Source organism: Mytilus californianus, unplaced genomic scaffold, assembly GCF_021869535.1.
Source record: "Mytilus californianus isolate M0D057914Y unplaced genomic scaffold, xbMytCali1.0.p SCAF_5, whole genome shotgun sequence".
NCBI classification, from domain to species: Eukaryota; Metazoa; Mollusca; class Bivalvia; order Mytilida; family Mytilidae; genus Mytilus; species Mytilus californianus.
In genome coordinates, this window is record NW_026262701.1 from 100,176,095 (window position 1) to 100,195,729 (window position 19,635).

General features: G+C 32.4%; 1 protein-coding gene across 1 annotated transcript in view; it reads right to left on the bottom strand.

Moving 5' to 3' along the window:
- The window catches only part of LOC127702833 (complement C3-like), a 233,275-nt gene that overhangs the window by 161,024 nt on the left and 52,616 nt on the right, over positions 1–19,635 (bottom strand). The window contains exon 14 of the mRNA XM_052207135.1: positions 10,000–10,197. Within this exon, the coding sequence (XP_052063095.1) occupies positions 10,000–10,197 (198 nt within the window). The remainder of the gene's footprint in view (positions 1–9,999; positions 10,198–19,635) is intronic.

The following is a 19,635-nucleotide window of genomic DNA, read 5'->3' on the forward strand; positions in this document are numbered from 1 at the left end:
ACCACTAGACATGTTAGTCTAACATATTGTGAAACCCTAAGTTAATCTGACAAGCGGTTTTGGAGAACGGGTGCGGATAAGTTCAAATTTAAAAGCGGCGGAAGAGGAAGAAGAAGAAGAAGAATAATAATAATAATAAGAACTGAGCAAAAACAATAAGTCTTCCCAAATTTTGTTTGGGAGACTTAACTAGTGTATATAATGTGCGAATCCTGAAATACTATTTTCACTGTATCCGCTATGAATTTCTAATGTAGAATGATAAATAAACAGACGACAAGTTCATGATTTTTGAATAGAATAAGAAATAAGATATGATGTGTACTGTTTTTATAAATTCATGATATAGGTATGAGATGCGAACGTGTTTTCATCGCGCCTACAGCCATCCAGGTGTAAAATTGATACACAAATAGATAAATATTAAGAATAGTTCACGAACAGAGCGTGCAAGAGATTTAAAAGCAGCAGTTAAGTTTCATTTGCAGAAAAATGTACCTTTTAACATAATTATTAATGTTGTATAACTTAAAACAGGTTTTGTTATTCAGCTTGTTGATATTGAATTAAATTCCACTATGCTGTTTTCGTTATGCGATTCAAGTTTACTGTCGAGTAATGATACTAGACTTTCATTTTCACTGTAGGGGCGATTCATTTCTATTGTACATGCGATGCATTTTCACGGAAGGAAATTCATTAATTTTCATCACATAACGTCTGAATTCAGCCGACTCTCTAACAAAATTTATGAAGTCAGAAGGATTGATTATATGTGACCCGCCACGACATTTCCAGGCTTATGGAGGTAGAACATCATTGTGAGAAATACGCCGTTAACTATATGTGACTAGCCACTTCCAGGCTTATGAGGGTACATTGTCTAAAATTTGCTTTTTGAATATTTATCTAGAACATTCTGAAGCAAAAAAATCTGTGTCATGTTATTATGACCTATTTTTGTAATAACAATGAAACGAGTCATTTCGAATACCGACATGATAATGAGACTGTTCGATGACGAATTTTTCATTATCGAAGACACTAATTTATAAAATACCAAATTATTGTATTTTATTGGCGCTTAGTAATCTTCAACAGCGTATTTGAATAAAAATTTCAAACGAATTAATTATACAACATTACAAACAGTTCTTAGCTCTATTTTAGAAAATGTAATTTAAACTTGTTAAAATGAAGTTAGTATAAAATTTGTCAAAGAAAGCTTTTAGAATTCCTTTTTTTTTTAATTTGTCTTTTAACTTAGATGTATGATGCATGTCTCTATACATAGTATGCGACGCGTAGCAGTTTATTAGTAGTTGTTCTCATATATGCATTTGATACGGTGCATTTATTATGGATATATTTTAGACTCCATTTATGAAAATCTATAGAGCAGAGAATTTTGATTTTTTGTATCAATTTAAAATGTAGATTCAAATATTTATATGTCGTTGATACAGACAAAAAGATCTATCATGTCAAAATCATGATACAATAGAAAATTTTCATATGCACGGTCTGAACACAAGAATTTACAGAATAAGCCTAATTCTTACTGAATAGAGAAAGATGGCCAAAAGAATTACAGAATACAGAAAAGTAAACCCCCACCCTTTTTTTCCCCTAATCCAGACACCTCATATATCATTATGACGGATAGTTTTGTTTGTTCTATTTAACTGTGTTTATTTTCGAAAAGAATATTTGTACAAGGTGTTCTTAATAAATGTAACGGACAATATATACCATGCCCTCTAAGCCGACGTCATAATTTCATTTTTAATGAAAGAAAGTATTCAAAAGCTTCTCTCCCTGTGCAATATGATTTATTAAACTCATTAGGCAGATCAATTTTTATGACTACTTGCATAATTGTTTAATCGTATTAAATTCTGTATCAAATTTATATTAACTAGAGGCTCTCAAGAGCCTGTGTCGCTCACCTGTATTTACTGATGCTTTGGAAATCATGTAAAATAAGGTTAAAATCATAATTAATAGTATTAGATATTAGATATTATAATGATATCTAAGATAATAACAAAAAACTGCAAAATTTTTGTAAAATTACTAACTCAGGGGCAGCAACCCAACAACGGGTTGTCGGATTCGTCTGAAAATTTCAGGGCAGATAAATCTAAATTTGATGAACATTTTTGCCACCTGTCAGATTTGCTCTAAATGCTTTAGTTTCAGAGATATAAACCAAAAACTGCATTTTACCCCTATGTTCTATTTTTAACCAAGTCGGCCATTGGAAAGCGGGGTCATCGGACAAATTTTTTAAACTAGATACCCTAATAATGATTATGGCCAAGTATGGTTAAATTTGTCTCAGTAGTTTCAGAGAAGAAGATTTTTGTAAAAGATTACAAAAATTTACCAAAACTTGTTAAAAATTGACTATTAAGGGCAATAACTCTTAAAGGGGTCGACTGACAATTTTGATCATGACAACTTATTTGTAGATCGTACTTTGCTAAACATTATTGCTGTTTACAGTTTATCTCTATCTATAATAATATTCAAGATAATAACCAAAAACTGCAAAATTTCCTTAAAATTACCAATTCAGGGGCAGCAACCCAACAACAAGTTGTCAGATTTGTCTGAAAATTTCAGGGCAGATAGATCTTGACCTGATTATCAGTTTTACCCTGTCATATTTACTCTAAATGCTTTGGTTTCAGAGATATAAGCCAAAATCTACATTTTACCTCTATGTTCTATTTTTAGCCATGGCGGCCATCTTGGTTGGTTGGCGGGGTCATCAGACACATTTTTTAAACTAGATACCCTAATGATGATTGTGGCCAAGTTTGGTTAAATTTGGCCCAGTGGTTTCAGAGGAGAAGATTTTTGTAAAAAGCTAACGACGACGACGATGACGACGACGCCGACGACGGACGCCAAGTGATGAGATAAGCTCACTTGGCCCTTCGAGCCAGGTGAGCTATTAATAAAAGTTTCAGATCTTTAATATTGAAAACGGGTTAAAATTATTTACTTGCTTTAATATTGATATAAAAACATCCAGTTCGTTTTTTTGAGTTTTTTTTTTGTAGATCTAAGAAAAAAAGCAACTCTGTTACACTAAAACAATTGACTTATTAAAATTGTCACATGGTGTCTTCTTATGTTGTCTGAATTACAATGTAAGATATTGATCTGTAATTTATATATTCTCCATCCGTAATTATTATCTAAAATGTTTATTTGGCATGTCATACTCGATAGAAGTGCGGACGTGAAAGAAGGCACTCTTCACAAAAACTTGAACGGAGATTACAATTCGATGATTTCGTCATTTATAAAACATAATACGTGAATCTGAAGATAGAAGTTGTATTAAAATTGAATGTTGACACCGATATCGACCTGTTGGATGTAGAATTTATTTTCAAAATAGGTGTTTGTTTAGAATATACCATTCCACGGAGATTACATGCTTAACAAATCTCTGCAGTTTTCAACTTTGTTTAGTTTTCAAGATTGATATGATTTGGAATAAATGACCATTTAACAAAATTATTTATGGTAACCTTGAAAACAAAATGATTTATGGTAACCTTATAATCAAATTTAACTCATATCACATTCTATGTTGTGCTAAATATTTAGTCTTGCTTGGTCTTCTATCCGTTAAAGGGAATTACAGATTTACGAAGAAAACATTATGACGGCCGGTACGATCACTATCGTTGTGCAATATGTACTAAACTTTATAAAAATTAAAAATATAGATAATAAAGAAATATAAAAATCTCAGATATAAGAATAACAGGCTACAGGTATATAACTCGAAGTCGTTAGTTTTGCGTTGTTACGGTGGGACAAATCAGTGTCATAAAATAGGCGCTTTACCAGAGAACCAGTGAGTAGCGCAAAGCTAACAAAACCTCCGTTTCAGGAGTAAGTGCATGGGACCTATTTGTATCATGTTTTATATCTGGTTCTATTGCCAATGTTATTTCATTGATACTGTGTCTATCCAGTCTGTATCTGGATATAATATCCATTTCATTTTCAAAATGATCAAATGAAGAAAGTGTGGTTCTAATATTGAAGATTCTTCTTCGTCTTCTAACATTTGCGGCATCTTGATCGAGAATAAAGCCATCTTAGATATGGTTTAATTCATATTCGCGGAAAAACTACGATCGAGATACGACTGGGTATAGCTGTAGTAAGTTACGCCAGGATTTACGTATTATTTACGCTCATCTTAACTTACGACGGCTTTGTGAAACGTCTGTAAAACCTGCGATTTATTTACGATGACACGTAGACTTACGAAAGCTTTGTGAAACGGTGCCCAGGTCGATTAAGATTGGAGTTGAATGCACCTTCCACATGCAGGGTTCAAACTCACAACCTCAGTGTTGATAGGTTAATGATAACATAGATGAACTACTTGGACAACTCTGCCACTCGGAGGCCCTTTTAAGTCTTGGAGAATATGATTTATTTATTAGCTGTTATTGGCTTTGACCTACCTTTCAGAATATTTGAGTACTGGCAATTGATGTCTTCTGTCTTTATGTTTGATGTTTTTTTAAGCTTTGTGCAGATCTGATGAGTCAAGCCATTTCCATCTGATTTTTAGTTTGTTCTTTTGTTGTGTGTTACATCATTGTTCAAGTTAGGGGAGGGTTCAGTGCTCATAAACACATTTAACCCTACCACATTATATATGTGCCTGTCCCGTCAGGAGTCTGTTATTCAGTGGTTGGCTTTGGTTGCAGTCTGTCATATTTGATTTTTATTATTGTTTTGTCATAAATTGGGCCTTTTGTTGTTCGTGTGAACAGTTTCACTTTTTTTGTCCATGTCTTGGCCTTTTATAGCTGACTATAAGGTATGGGATTTGCTCAATATTGAAGGCTGTACGGTGACCTATAATTGCTTAAATCCGCTTCATAAGGACTCTGTTGGTTAGTTGTTTCATTGGCAATCATACCACATATCCTTATTTTTTATTACCTAAATATTCATTTCAAAGACAAGCAGGGGCAGAACCAGCCATTTTTAAAAGGGGGGGTTCCCAACCCAGGATAAAGGGGGGGTTCCAACTATATGTCCCCATTCAAATGCATTGATTGTCCAAAAAAAGTTCCAACCCCCGGAACCCCCCCCCCCCCCCCCCCCCCCCCCCCCTAGATCCGCCACTGACAAGTGAAGATTTTATTCAACCAATTAGATGCCACTTGACATCTTAGATTTTTCAGAAGTATGCACTAAATTATTTGGAAAAACTTCAAAGGAACTATCGAGTACTTCAATTCTATAATGCAAAACATTTCTATCAGTCAGGAAAAAGTTACTTATTTTAAGGAAAATTGTGTGTGCATAATAATAATATTCTTACATTTTATACAACCACTGGGACAATACAACTGCTGATGGACTTTCAGTTCAGGGGATGGGAAAGGGGAGGGTACCATCTTATCAGCAGCCAGTGCTTCTGTATTGCATGAATCAGAAAATACAGTTTGTTTTTAAATTTCCAGCTAATGAAAACATGATTGTTCTTATACAGATCCGACCAATAGAGTTTACTTTACACAGATCTAACTGTGTGTAGGTTCCTTATGGTTTTTTAGCAGGCAAAATATCTTTAAGTAATGCTACTGATGCTACTGCTCATATTTAATACCCCAACAAATATGTTTTGCTAGATTCCCAATCTAAGATAAAGATGTTAAACCCAAAATTCAGATTCTTGCATTTATTTGTAAAACACAAAGAAAAAGTCCCTTGAATCAATACATTAGTCCATAAAGCAATGATATATTAATCAATCACAAATAAAAGTATTTTCAAATTTTTCTGTACCTAGGTATATAAAGTTCATATAGCTACATCTATGCAAACATTGAGTTGAATCATCAATTGGAAGAAAGTCTTCAAAATTCAATGCCCTATCACACAAGGTCATGTTTCATGACAAATGTTTGCATAACATGGGTCGATTGACCAAATGAGATTCTCTTAGTAATCCACTAAACACATTTCTTTATAGAGCAAATGATTGAACCTTCCAAACCACTGTCAAAACATTATGAAATCTTGCATTATTTTCAAGGTGAAACCATTTTCAGAAACCATCTAATTCATACAAAAATAGATGATATCTCAGACATCAACAAGTTTGAAAATTCTGCTAAAGGCCTCAGCAATTAAAACTAAAGCAAAATAATAAATAAGTGCATCACATAGTATGTCAGTACTGTAAAGTTAAAAAAAAAGCCTTTAAAATACAAATTATAATACATTTGTAGACATATTATTAACTGACGGATTAGCTAGACTAATTGGTAAACATTGAAAAGGATTCATTGAACTGTCAATTACTTCAAATGTATATAAAAATAAGGAGATGTGGTATGATTGCCAATGAGACAACTATCCATCAAAGTTCAAATGAAGTGGATGTAAGCAGTTTAATAAGTTCACTTTGTCTTGACAGTAAGTATTTTCCAATTAGAATTTTTGGTGTTTATATACACACAAAAATAACAGTGAAAATAGTGATATCAGTCCCCTGTATAAACTGGATCCCTGTCCATTTCGGCCAAAATTTTCATTATATTCTCTGTACAATTCCCTCTGATAAACTAGGCACTGTCTATTCCTTATCCTGACTTAATTATTCCACCAAATGAACTAATTGTTATCATACAAATCAGCTGTCAAAACTGGCATTATTGGAAGTAATAATATAACTTAAAAATTGATTGATATGCAATAAAAACAAAACCAAAGTCAAATTAACTAAATGACAAAGCATGAATAAACAATGCCTGAACTGTATTCATAAACAATGCCTGAACTGTATTCATAAACAGGCTATTAGCATTGAATTATTATTAAAGTTCAAACAGATAATTACAAATAGAGTTTAAAAATATTGAAGTGCCTTGATGGCCAAGTGGACTAAGTAGTTCATCAACAGTTATAATTAGCCTGTTTACTCTGAGGTTGTGAGTTCGAACTATTGTCTATGTGTGTTCCACTCCTTTTTAAATTCACAAGGATTGCCACCTTTCCTTCCAAAGGCTGGTGAATGGTTCTCTCCAGTATTCTCTTAAGGTACATTAAGGTAAAAAAACAGATTTTTTATTCAGTTTACAACAACAGAAGCCAAGTGATGACAATAGCTGAAAACAAATCTGGGTCCATTCGCCCAAAATCACGTCATTCCCATTCACGTGTTCCACTCCTTTTTAAATTAACAAGGACGTGATCGATTACCACATTTCCTTCCAAAGGCTGGTGGTTCTCTCCAGTATTCTCTTAAGGAACATTAAGGTAAAAGAACAGATTTTTTATTCAGTTTACAACAACAGAAGCCAAGTGATGACAATAGCTGAAAACAAATCCAGGTCCATTCGCCCAAAATCACGTCATTCCCATTCACGTTCGCCCCCTTTCACGTTCGCACCCCACACATTTGCATCCTGGGTCAGTTCACACCCTTTTTATTGGTTTTGTGTCGATTAATTTTTTAATTGTGTTTTAGTTGATGTATTGCTATAAATATGTTTTTGTTATTGTTTCAGCATAAAGTGACATTCTATAAACGTAAAAAGGATTCCTACTTCATGCACTTTAACCGTACATAATCATTCAAATAATAAAATATTTCATTTAAAAAACAACACTGAAATGTTAAGAGTAACTTCTTAAACAAATGGGAAATGTGTCCATGGGACACATATGATGCCCCGGCTTGCATGTAACGTTATAAAGGGACATAACTCAAGAACTTTAAAAGTGACGCTACCCAAATTTGTACTTGATCTGAGTTTTGTGGTAATAAGCATTGTTTATAAGTTTCTTAGTATTTAGTTGGGGCAAACTTAAGTTAGAGAACAGAAACGAAAAATTCAGCAATTTTTCCATTTGTAAAGGGGTATAACTCTAGAACGGTAAAAGTGACGCTACCAAAATTTGAACTTGAACTGTGTTTTGTGGTAATTAGCATTGTGCATAAGTTTCAAAATATTTGGTTGAGGCAAACTAAAGTTAGAGAACAGAAACGAAAAATTCAGCATTTTTTCCATTTGTAAAGGAGCATAACTCTAGAATGGTAACAGTGACACCACCAAAATTTAAACTTGATCTGTGTTTAGTGTAATAAGCATTGTGTATAAGTTTCATAACATTTGTTTGAGGCAAACTAAAGTTAGAGAACAGAAACGAAAAATTCAGCAATTTTTCCATTTGTAAAGGGGCATAACTTTAGAACGGTAAAAGAGACGCAACCCAAATTCAAATTTGATCTGTGCTTTATGGTAATCAGCATTGTTTATAAGTTTCATAACATTTGATTGAGGCAAACTAAAGTTAGAGAACGGAAACGAAAAATTCAGCAATTTTTCCATTTGTAAAGGGGCTTAACTCTAGAATGGTAAAAGAGACGCAACCCATATTCAAACTTGATCTGTGTTTTGTGGTAATAAGCATTGTGTATAAGTTTCATAACATTTGGTTGAGGCAAACTAAAGTAAGGGAACGGAAACCAATTTTGGGACATACAGACGGATGTAAGTACAGACAGACAAGGGTAAAACTTAATGCCCCCTCCTCTACGGTGGGGGCATAAAAAACCCTGAAACATCACATTATACACCATTAACACACAGATACTATCTAATATGCACTAATATTAATGTATTAAATTCAAACAACAGTCACAACTGTAATCAAAGTTCAAAGTCTACTGTGGCGGAAAATCGTCAACTGGTTTGTCTGATGGTCCATACAGTCTTCATCAAATCCCCCCCAAAAACATTTCATTTTTAAATTCCTGAATTTTTATTAATAAAAATATAAATAATTTGATTTATACATCAAAAAAACATCTAATCATTCAATTGGTTTTTGTATAAAAATAGGGTGCGAACGGACCCAAGGGAAGAACTTGTAGGTTGCCAACATGTATTGGGAGCGAACAGACCTGATACCACTGAAAACAGATTTTCTTCCAAGGATCACCATGATAAAGAGATTTCGAGAACTCTGTAAGGTGTTTAAGGCAATAAGTTATGTAATAAAGGTATTTTGGTAGTGTCGCTGTGTTATATTGTATTATTAACTTGACGTCAGCTTTTGCAATCCAAAATTCAAATTTAGAAGTAAATGAAACTTAATTGAATATTATAGTTCATAGTCTAAACATAGTAAAATGTTGTTAAGCTGTTCAAGACAATATGGATATAAAAATGAAAATTGTTGCATTATCAGAAATCCATAAAAAAAGGAATTAATTTTTATTTGAAAGACAATACATAGCTCTACCTCAGATAGAATTTGTTCTAAAATATGCTTCCTATTCATATTTTTGATAAATACTCAAAACTTTAGTGCCAAAATCAGCTATGAAAATTGTGTTTATTAAACTTATAGAATGCAAGTTTATAAATAACATAATATTGTTACAACTTCAAAATACATAGATCAAAACAAAAAGCTATAAATCAGTGAAAAGATTTTTGAAAATGATGTTGATTGAAATATGATCAAATTAGTTCTAAAGCTATGATATAGTGCACCAAGGTATAATTTCTGACAACTACATATTGATCTATAACCGAAATTGTCTTATGGTTAATATGCATGGTTTTAGTTGTGAAGAACAAAGTGTTTATGTACCTTTATTGGTTAGAATACTGTGTAGTGAAATATAATCAAATTAATTCTCCAGCTGTCATAAAGTGCACCCAGAAGTAATTTCTGACAACTACATATTGATCTATGTCTGAAATTGTATTTTGGTGAATATGTATGGTTTTGGTGGCGAAGAACAAAATGTTTATGTACTTTTATTGAGATAGAATACTGCATAGTGAAATATGATCAAATAGTTCTCCAGCTTTCATAAAGTGCACCAAGGAGAAATTTCTGACAACTACATATTGATCTATGTCTGAAATTCTATTTTGGTGAATATGCATGGTTTTGGTGGTGAAGAACAAAATGTTTGTGTACCTTTATTGCGATAGAATACTGTGTAGTGGTAGACGTAGTAAATGACATGATGATATCATCCATGTCTGTTGGTAAGTTGGCTCTGTCTTCCTGGAATATCACTGCATTTCCTGTATTCTCTTTGATTGTTACATTTAAATAAAATTTTGATCTCTCTGTTTTAAGAAGAGGTGCACCACTAGGATCTGTTATGTGAATCTGTCAAAAGAAAAGACACTATGATTGAATAAGTAAAAGTATAAGTGAAAGTCATGTCTTGAGGTATAAATCTAACAGAGGTTTTAAGTCAATTTTCAAACGGAAAAAAATTCTCAAGCTGAACCCTATCCTTAGAACTTGGTGAAATACAGAATGCAGTTTAAAAAAAAAAAACTTCAATCTGAAACACAATTACTGAAGCTTCAAATCTACCATTTCCCTTTCAGATCTAAGAACTCAGTCCTATACAACAGAGTGATATGTTTATTTATAAATGTCAATCAAATATAAAAGAATATTTGTTAGGAGAACACTGAATCCCTAAATGCATGGTTGTAAGTTCCTTTATAAACATGGAGACAATTTAGGAACCAGAAGTGCCTTTTTGGGGGTTGAAAATTTTATCATGTGACAGGTTATGCTCTACTGAATTCAAGAATATCTGGTTGTAAGATACTATTGCCAACCAGATGTGACTCTTGAAAATCAAATGTTTTTTTGTTGAAACTTGTACCCACTGATAGCATATATCCTCTGGAATCCCAAAGTACATGGTTGCTAGGTACTTTATGCAATAAAAAAAGTATTCACTGTTTGACAGAGGTCAAATTCTATCAGGTCACATGTCAAGGAGTCCCAATGGTAAAGACTCTAGGTACCTTCGCCTGATAGCTTCCTAATTATCTCCACTTACAACTTTTGTGGAACTTTCAGTTGGGATTATCTCATTTGTGTCAAACTTAATAAAGTTGAGGCTTGATGTCTGAATCATTTTTCCATATTTACTTTTTTGTATTTCTTAAGGCTTTCATCATCTTTACATAAAAGATCTAATATGGAAAGGTCATGTTGACAATTTGGGTCATTTTGAAATAATACTGATAAGGGTGGGTGGCCAGTAGCATCACTAGTTATAATTTAAATCAAATGGATTTAGTTTAACTTCTATGTTTTTTTGATTGGAATGGCAACCTGCTTAGTTAGTTGGCTGTATTGAGAGATACAACTTTGAAACTTAACAGCCTAGGAATAATTCAAACAAAAGTTTGGCTAAAACAGGCTTAGTAGATCTTTGTGTGTACTATCACTTACATTCCAGGTGAAACTATGCTCCTCAGTGGCGATCATACTGGATTTAGTATGATCGCCACAGAGGAACATAGTTTCACTTAGAATGTAAGTGATAGTACATCTGATGCAAGTTTGAAAGTCAGCCATTTATGAAATCAATGTGATGGGAATCATTCATGGAAAGATTGGAAGAGTAGTTTAAATAATTTTAAATCATATTTAGGTACGGACAAAAAAAACATCAATACAGCATTATTGCTGACAATTGCATTAACTGCATGTCTTTAGAAGGATAAGCACTTTTTCAGTAGATAAAATGAGCTAAATGTGAATCAGTGGTAGAGGTCCCTTAATTTGCACAACAATTTTGTTTAAATTGCAATTTCATATCTTAACCAAATAATGTTCCCTATTACATGTTCACCTTCTACGTTTTATCTTTAGAAACCAAAGAAATTATCAAATAAAGATTCTTCTAATTCAGTTTATCGATCAATTATCCTTGTAGGCCAAGGAACCATGGATAGACTTGAAACTAAGATCTTTATTGTCTCCAAAATTGAATTACGGCCCCACCATGTCTCTGATTGTTTGGTGATCATGGCTGTTGTATCATTACTCTTACCTTATTATACTTTAAAAGTAGAGGTATACAATATTGAGGATCTATAAATTGCAATTCAATCCAGAATAAATCAAAAATGTTTTTCATTATTCTTTTTTCAATATATCCTCCACATCTGATTATTTTAACATAACTACATGATACCAAAATAAGTGCACATGACACCTAAAGTACAAGAATCATAAAAAATAATTTATAGTATCAGCCTATCTTAATTGGTTACCATATATACCAACAGACAAGTCTCAAATGGGGACATTAACTACAAAAACAAACTCATACGGAAAGAATAAAGTCTGTGATATTATCAAACATCAACTTTTTAAGACATTCCATTTTAACAAATGTCAGTTTCATGTTTGTTTTCACATTTAGTGATCATGTTTACCAAATTTTCTGGAAAAAAGCTGACATGGCAACAAGCTTTAACTGATTTATTTAAAATTTATCTAGATGAACCTTATAATGTAACCTACAAGAAACTGATGAAGTAATGGAAGGTCAACACCCTAAACAGTTAATATACTAAATGACAACCATGGTGATGGGTTCATTGGATACAATTCAGTCACTGCTGTAAACAGTATATATATAACAACAGATGTTTCTGGAGCTCACTGAACAACATCAATTAAGTACTTATTCTATACAGATGTCAAGGAGTACTTTGCTGTACTGTGGATTTTTTTATGTTCATGAGTTCCAATTTTCGTGGATTGAGGAAAACTTGCATTTTCGTCGCTATTTATTTTCGTGGTTTTTAAATTTGCATACATTCCCATAGAAATTTGTTATTTGTTAAACATTTAAATTTGTGGTACCCCTGTACCCACTAAAATCCAACAAATAATGATGAATCAATAGTACTTTAATTCTTAAGTTTTGCTTGGAAGGATTAAGTATTGAATAGATAAAACAATACTTAAAAGTAAATAAATTCTAAAAGGCCAACTAAAATTAATTAGTAGATTTTCATCCAGATTTTTAAAAAAAATAGGGCAGGTGGTAGGATTTTATTCTTTAATTCCTATTTCCTCCTGGGACTATTATACTCCAGCTTCCTTCCAAACCCTTTTGTAATGTGTTCTTTATATGCAAAGGTAATAATAAGCTTACATCATGTATATATAAGGAATTCTACATAATTTTTAAATTTATTCAATAAATATTTCTGATTGGCAATCACTGTTCTACATGTATTTTTAGCTTTGGAAACCTAATTTCAGTAAATAGCAAACATGTGGAGAAATGCTCTCTATTAGACAACCTACATCAAATTTATTTTGCTTTATAAGCTATGGTTTGTAGTGCCCATAAAAATAAGCATATGCATTGATATGCAACACAAGTATTTTGAGTACAGAGTGAAATGAAAACTCAAAACTGTGTTTACTAGGATTGGCACTTTTAAGATTCTTATGCAAGGTGGAAATAAATACAATGTAAATCATAAACTTAACAAAATAGAATTTGCTTAATGACTCTATTGAGTGGCTGGGAACAGAGGGTGTTTGCTGTTTGTCAACAAAAAACGACAGCCTTAGGGTAAATCTAAGGGTTTCCTATAATACATTTAGTATGGTGGCCGTCGTACTCAATATACGGTCATAAATCGCAGAAGTTTGTGTTTGTGTCAATTTCTTTATTGCAGTTATGTTTTTTGTACCAATGTGTTTCACGATTCTTGGGCTGTGGATATCATTCACAGTCCAAATTTGTATAAATAAAAAATCCACGGTTTTCTAATCACTGAAATTTGTGACATACTGCAATTTGCGTTCTTCAAGACACCACCTATTACTCGTAACCCGAATATTTCATGCCCTTCCAGCAATCATTCTCTATTCTCGGAAGATAATTTTGTCATCATTGAGCAGAATAAGATTTTGGTTAAATTACCTCGAAGAAATACAAAAACCAAAATTTGCAACAGGAAGTTTTGAATGAAACAAAAATTATTGGCAGTAACCATTAACGGAAATGAACAAAATACGGAAACCGTAATTTAAATAAGAGTAAGAAAAAAAAATTGAGGCGGGCGGGGATGAAAATCTATCAATTAATTTTAATAGGCCTAATCATCAATTGCAAGATATGGCTTATTGGATTGGAAGATGGCAATTTTTGTCATTATAATTAAATTTGGACTTGAGAGTCACTGAAGAAAGCTTCCTATACTCTAATGGCTCTCTGTTTAAACAATGTTAATTTATATGTCTTAAATTTTTTAATTGTTGAATTTTATTGACATGATCGGAGTACTAATATCCCAAAAAATGATATATTTTGAGGACAAAAAGGGCCCAGAAAAATGACAAGTAATGTGAATTATTGGTAGCTTACAGATATTAAATTTTATCCTTTTCTACACCATGATCTCAGTTCTATTCTCTGCCAATAATCTTCATATATTGATATTGCTAACAAAAGCTAACCTTTAGAAATCTCATAGAAAGGAAATAATGGTTAAAAATGTCAAAGATTTTAAGATAAAATTTGTATTCTCTCTGGGATAAGTAATTTCCTAATTATAACAGAAGACAATTTATCATGCAATTTCTATAGTTCTATTTTTATTATTATGACATTGCAGAGGATCACGTAAAGATATTGAAGTCAGAAGGGATTACTTTATTCAAGTTGAAAATATGAGAACTTTTTCATTTTTCAAAATCTACCAAACATTACATAATAGTTCAGTTTAAGATTAGCTGTTACATTGGAATGATGAGTTTCAGATTATGTCAATAAAGATCTTGTTTTCCATGATATTCTATGTGAAAATAGTTGCTAATTAAGGTGCTTGAACCAATATAGCAGCCTATAATCCAGTGTTTGTATTTGTCAAAGCTTTAGGTTTTTGTACCAATCAAGTAACTTGTTGTGTTTATATTTGTTAAGTAGTGCTGAAAGGGATGTTAAACACAAATAAAATGCTCCGCTGGGGCGCAGCTTGATACGACCGCAGAGGTCAAACCCTGAACAGTTGGGGCAAGTATGGACACAACATTCAAGCTTGATACAGCACTGAATTTGGATTGTAATTAAATATTTGACACAGCATAAGTTTCTGACACAGAGTGAAAGTGGTCTAAGAACTTGTAATTTTTTAATTTACCTATTCATACATGTGATGGACTGTGAAACTCAGATCAGGAGATTGGGAAATTTTGGTCAGGAGATTAGGACTCAGATCAGGAGGTTTTTAATCGACATAAATTTTTGTCGTAAATGTAACCGTGTGCTGTAAAAATGGTCTTTTAAAGTGTGTTTTCTTCAACTTTCCATCCAATTTATTATGTTTATAGTGTCCTTGTACTTATAAAGTTTCTCCATCTTTATATTCTACATGTTCAATCTAACATTTTTTTTTTCAGTATGTTCTTTAAATTTTTTACTTCATATTCTATAAAACAATCATTGCAACCAGAACATCTGTTTAACTATCTGCAAATAGCTTTTGTTTTCATACTCAGAAAATCATTCTAACCGTAAAACAAGGGTCATAGTTATTATATAAATTTCAATTTAAGCCTTGAAAGGAAGTATAGAATCCTCAAATATATTTCAAATTATTATTTTTTTATTTGTCCTAAGACATTTAAAATCATTTATTTACCATCCTTTTATGATTATTTGTTCTATTTATATTTCATTTATATTCTTTTTAAAATTTTCATTATTAAAAGGAAAGTAACTTAAAACAGGATAAATCAAGGGAAGTAACCCAATAAATACACAGTTTTTGTTACACAACGGCAGTTAGCCTGAGGTAAAAAATCGTTGATTACCAGTATGTTTGACACCCAAGCTGACAAGTGAAACCATATAATTATGCATGTTAATTGATTTACAGGTAAAATATAACTTCAGGTAATGTGAGTTACACCAGATGCCTGAGATGATATGTTGGGCAGAAATTTTTCATTCATGAAAAACTTCTTACACGGGATTATTTCCTCTTCAACGGGAGGTCGGGAGGAGACTCCTGAAAACGGGATTATTGTACTCCTGTCGGGAGGTTCACGTGTATGCTATTCAAACCATATCATTATTATTTGCTTTTATATATAAATCAGAAATAACCAATTTAAAATGGAAAATTTTAAAGAAAAAAAAATCCCCCCCAAATTTTTTGAACCCCCTTATGATTCATCACCCCACACTCAATCCCAGCTTTCCTTTTGTGGTATGGTACCTTGCAGTACAATTTTAGAGAGATCCATTCACTTGAACACAAGTTATTGTCTGGAAACTAGAAAAATGCTTGTTTTTTTTTGTCCCTTTTTGTCCCCTAATTCCTAAACGTTTAGGGCAATTACCCCCAAACTCTAACCCAGCTTTCCCTTTGTGATATAGAACCTTGCAGTACAATTTCATAAAGATCCATACACTTACACACAAGTTATAGTCCTGAAACTGAGAAAATGCTTGTTTTTTTGCCCTTTTATAGCCCCTAATTACTAAAATTTTGAGGGAATTACCCCCAAAATTAATCCCAGCCTTCCCTTTGTGGTATGGTATCTTGCAGTAAAATTTCAGAGAGATCCATACACTTGAACACAAGTTATTGTCTGGAAACTAGAAAAATGCTTATTTGTTGCCCCTTTTTGGCCCCTTATTCCTAATCTTTCTGGGAAATTACCCCCAAACTCAATTCCAGCTTTCCCTTTGTGATATGGAACCTTGTAGTACAATTTCATAAAGATCCATATACTTACAAACAAGTTATTGTCATGAAACTAGAAAAATGCTTGTTTTTTGCCCCTTTTTGGCCCCTAATTCCCAAAATTTGGAGGAAATTACCCCCAAAAATCAATCTCAGTATATCCTTTGTGATATGGAACCTTGTGATACAATGTCAGAGAGATCCATACACTTACACACAAGTTATTGTCATGAAACTAGAAAAATGCTTGTTTTTTGCCCCTTTTTGGCCCCTAATTCCAAAAATTTGGAGGCAATTACCCCCAAAATCAATCCCAGCATTCCCTTTGTGATATGGAACCTTGTGGTACAATGTCAGAGAGATCCATATACTTACACACAAGTTATGTCTGGAAGTTACAAAAATGCTTATTTTTGGCCCCTTTTTGGCCCCTAATTCCTTAACTGTTAGTACCATAACCCCCAAAATCAATCCCCACCTTCCTTTTGTGGTATTGAACCTTATGGTAAAATTTCATTGAGATCCATTCACTTAAACTAAAGTTAGAGTGCGAAAACTAATGTGTCTTCGGACGACGACGACGACGACGACGACGCCAACGTCATACCAATATACGACCACAAAAATTTTGTTGCGGTCGTATAAAAATCAATCAATCCAGCAGCTTTTAGTCGTGCTTGTATATGTCTTTCTATTTTTTTTTAAATTTTAGAGTGTACATGTCTGTCAGACAGGGTTCACCTGACCTCGACCTCATTTTAATTGTTCATTGGTCAACGTTAAGTTTTCATTGTTAGGTTTGTTTCTCAGATACTGCAAGTAATATGTCAACTATACTTGGTGAATGGTATGACTGTTAGGTATAAATGTTCATCTGACCTTGACCTCATTTATGGATCAGTAACAAATGTTAAGTTTTTGTGATTATATCCATTTCTCAGACACTATTGGTGAACTATATTTGTTGTATAGAATGATTGTTAGGTGTTTGTCTGCCATGGATCTTTCATCATTGTTTTGTTTATGTAATGCCTGTAGTAAAACCTTAATCTTAAGACTCTCAACATAAAATTCAACCATGATTAATAAAGCAGACAAGACAAAAAAAGGTACATTTTGCTCTGATATTGTGCTATTGCAAACGATTCAATACAGATTCATATTTTGAGGACCTCTATTTTAATTGACCTTATTGGATAAATCATTGAAAAATATTCATTTAACCACACCCACCCCCACCTCATTAGTGTGAATAATTGGAAATGTGAGTATATTTTCAAACATAAATGGCTAGAATAAATTCTAAGGTGTCTTCTTTCAGAATGGATCAAACAAACTATAATAAGATGTCTAACATAAAAACATACAATGTATGTAGATGGAATATAACTTATAGAATTCATATTGCCATTTGAAAGGAAAAATATTACAAGACAGCCAAATTATGCTATGTACCAAAGATATATCTTATTTTCTTTGATGGTTTTATTTTAGTTTTTCTTATTTTCATAACATTAGTATCCATATTTGATGGCATCAGCTGTAGATCTGAAAAGATTCACAAATGTATTATTTTCTCACAAAACAGTAGATTTTGACTCTTCAGTGGATTTTTGAAAGGTTTTCACTGATACTTTGTTAATCTTCTGTTTTTAGAAATGGTTGTAACAGTGTTAAATGACACATGGGGGTAATCAACTTTAGATCACAAACAATAACATTTCCCATTAAATCAGCTCTTTACAACATAAAAACAAGGAGATTTGGTATGATTGTCAATGAGACAACTATAAATAAAAAAAAAGCGACAATATTTTATACAACAGTACACACAACACAACATAGAAAACTAAAGACTGAGCAACACAAATGCCCCCAAAACCCTGGGGTGATCTCAGGTGCTCTGGAAGGATAAGTAGGAAAGTTGGTTAGTATGGTCTTCATCACTTAGAAATTAAAAACCCTAAGGATAATCCAGATAAGGTTAGGTTCAAACTGTCCAAATTGTTTCAAAAGAGTCAAAGTCTTTTTCTTTTGAACGGTTTACAACCCCCAAAAATGATGGATGACTAAAGGTAATAGTTCATTCTGGCGATTTGGGGTACAAAACATACAAAAATCAAAATGATTGAAATCACTGATGGAAAGATTGGAAGAGTAGTTTGAATAATTTCAAATCATATTTAGATATGGTGTGGATAAATCCCATGATATAGCAAAGTTGCTGACATTTACATTCACTGCAGTTCTTTATAAAGATAAGCATTTTTTTCAAAAGACAAAATAGCTTAATGTGAGTCGATGCCAGTGGGTCCCTCAATTTGCATAAAAAATTCATTTAAAGTGCAATTTTATATTTCAGTAAAAAAATTTCCCTGTTTCATGTTCTATGTTTTCAGCTTTAGAAACAGCAGAAATTACCAAATGAAGATTTTCTAATAAAGTTTATCAATTATCCTTGTAGGACATGTACATGGGACCAATTGACTTGAAACTAAGAATTTTGTCTCCCAAAATTAAGATGAAAAGGTTGTTTTGGGGGTATTTTGCAAGTTGAAACATAGGTGTATACCTTTTTTCTCCTCTAATGGTTGATTGTTTTTGAAATTAATTATATGACACTAAGATGAATAGTTAAGGCGGCATATAGAAATTTTCATTACTGTTACTTACTGCTTGCATAAAGTTTTTATTCTATTGTCAAAAGATGGAGATTTTATCATTTCTGAAGCAAATTCTTTTAACATTTCAATTTTAGAACATGTGATCTGATTTTTTGCGTGTTCTCTTAACATGTCATTAATGAATTGGATGGAAATAGGATTTTCAAAAGATTGTGTAGTGAATTTTTATTCAATTTATAATTTCATATTTTCCAGATAAAGCCCTTGAAAATGTACTTCTTCAGCATAAAGAATATAAGAAACAAATTCATTCCTCATAACAAAACATATACAAACTTATAAAAAAAAACCACCAAAAATATTAATTTGCACAGGTTACAAGTATTGAAATTGACTCAAAACAATCACTTATAAGTGTACTTAACCTAATATATTGATTAATTACAGAT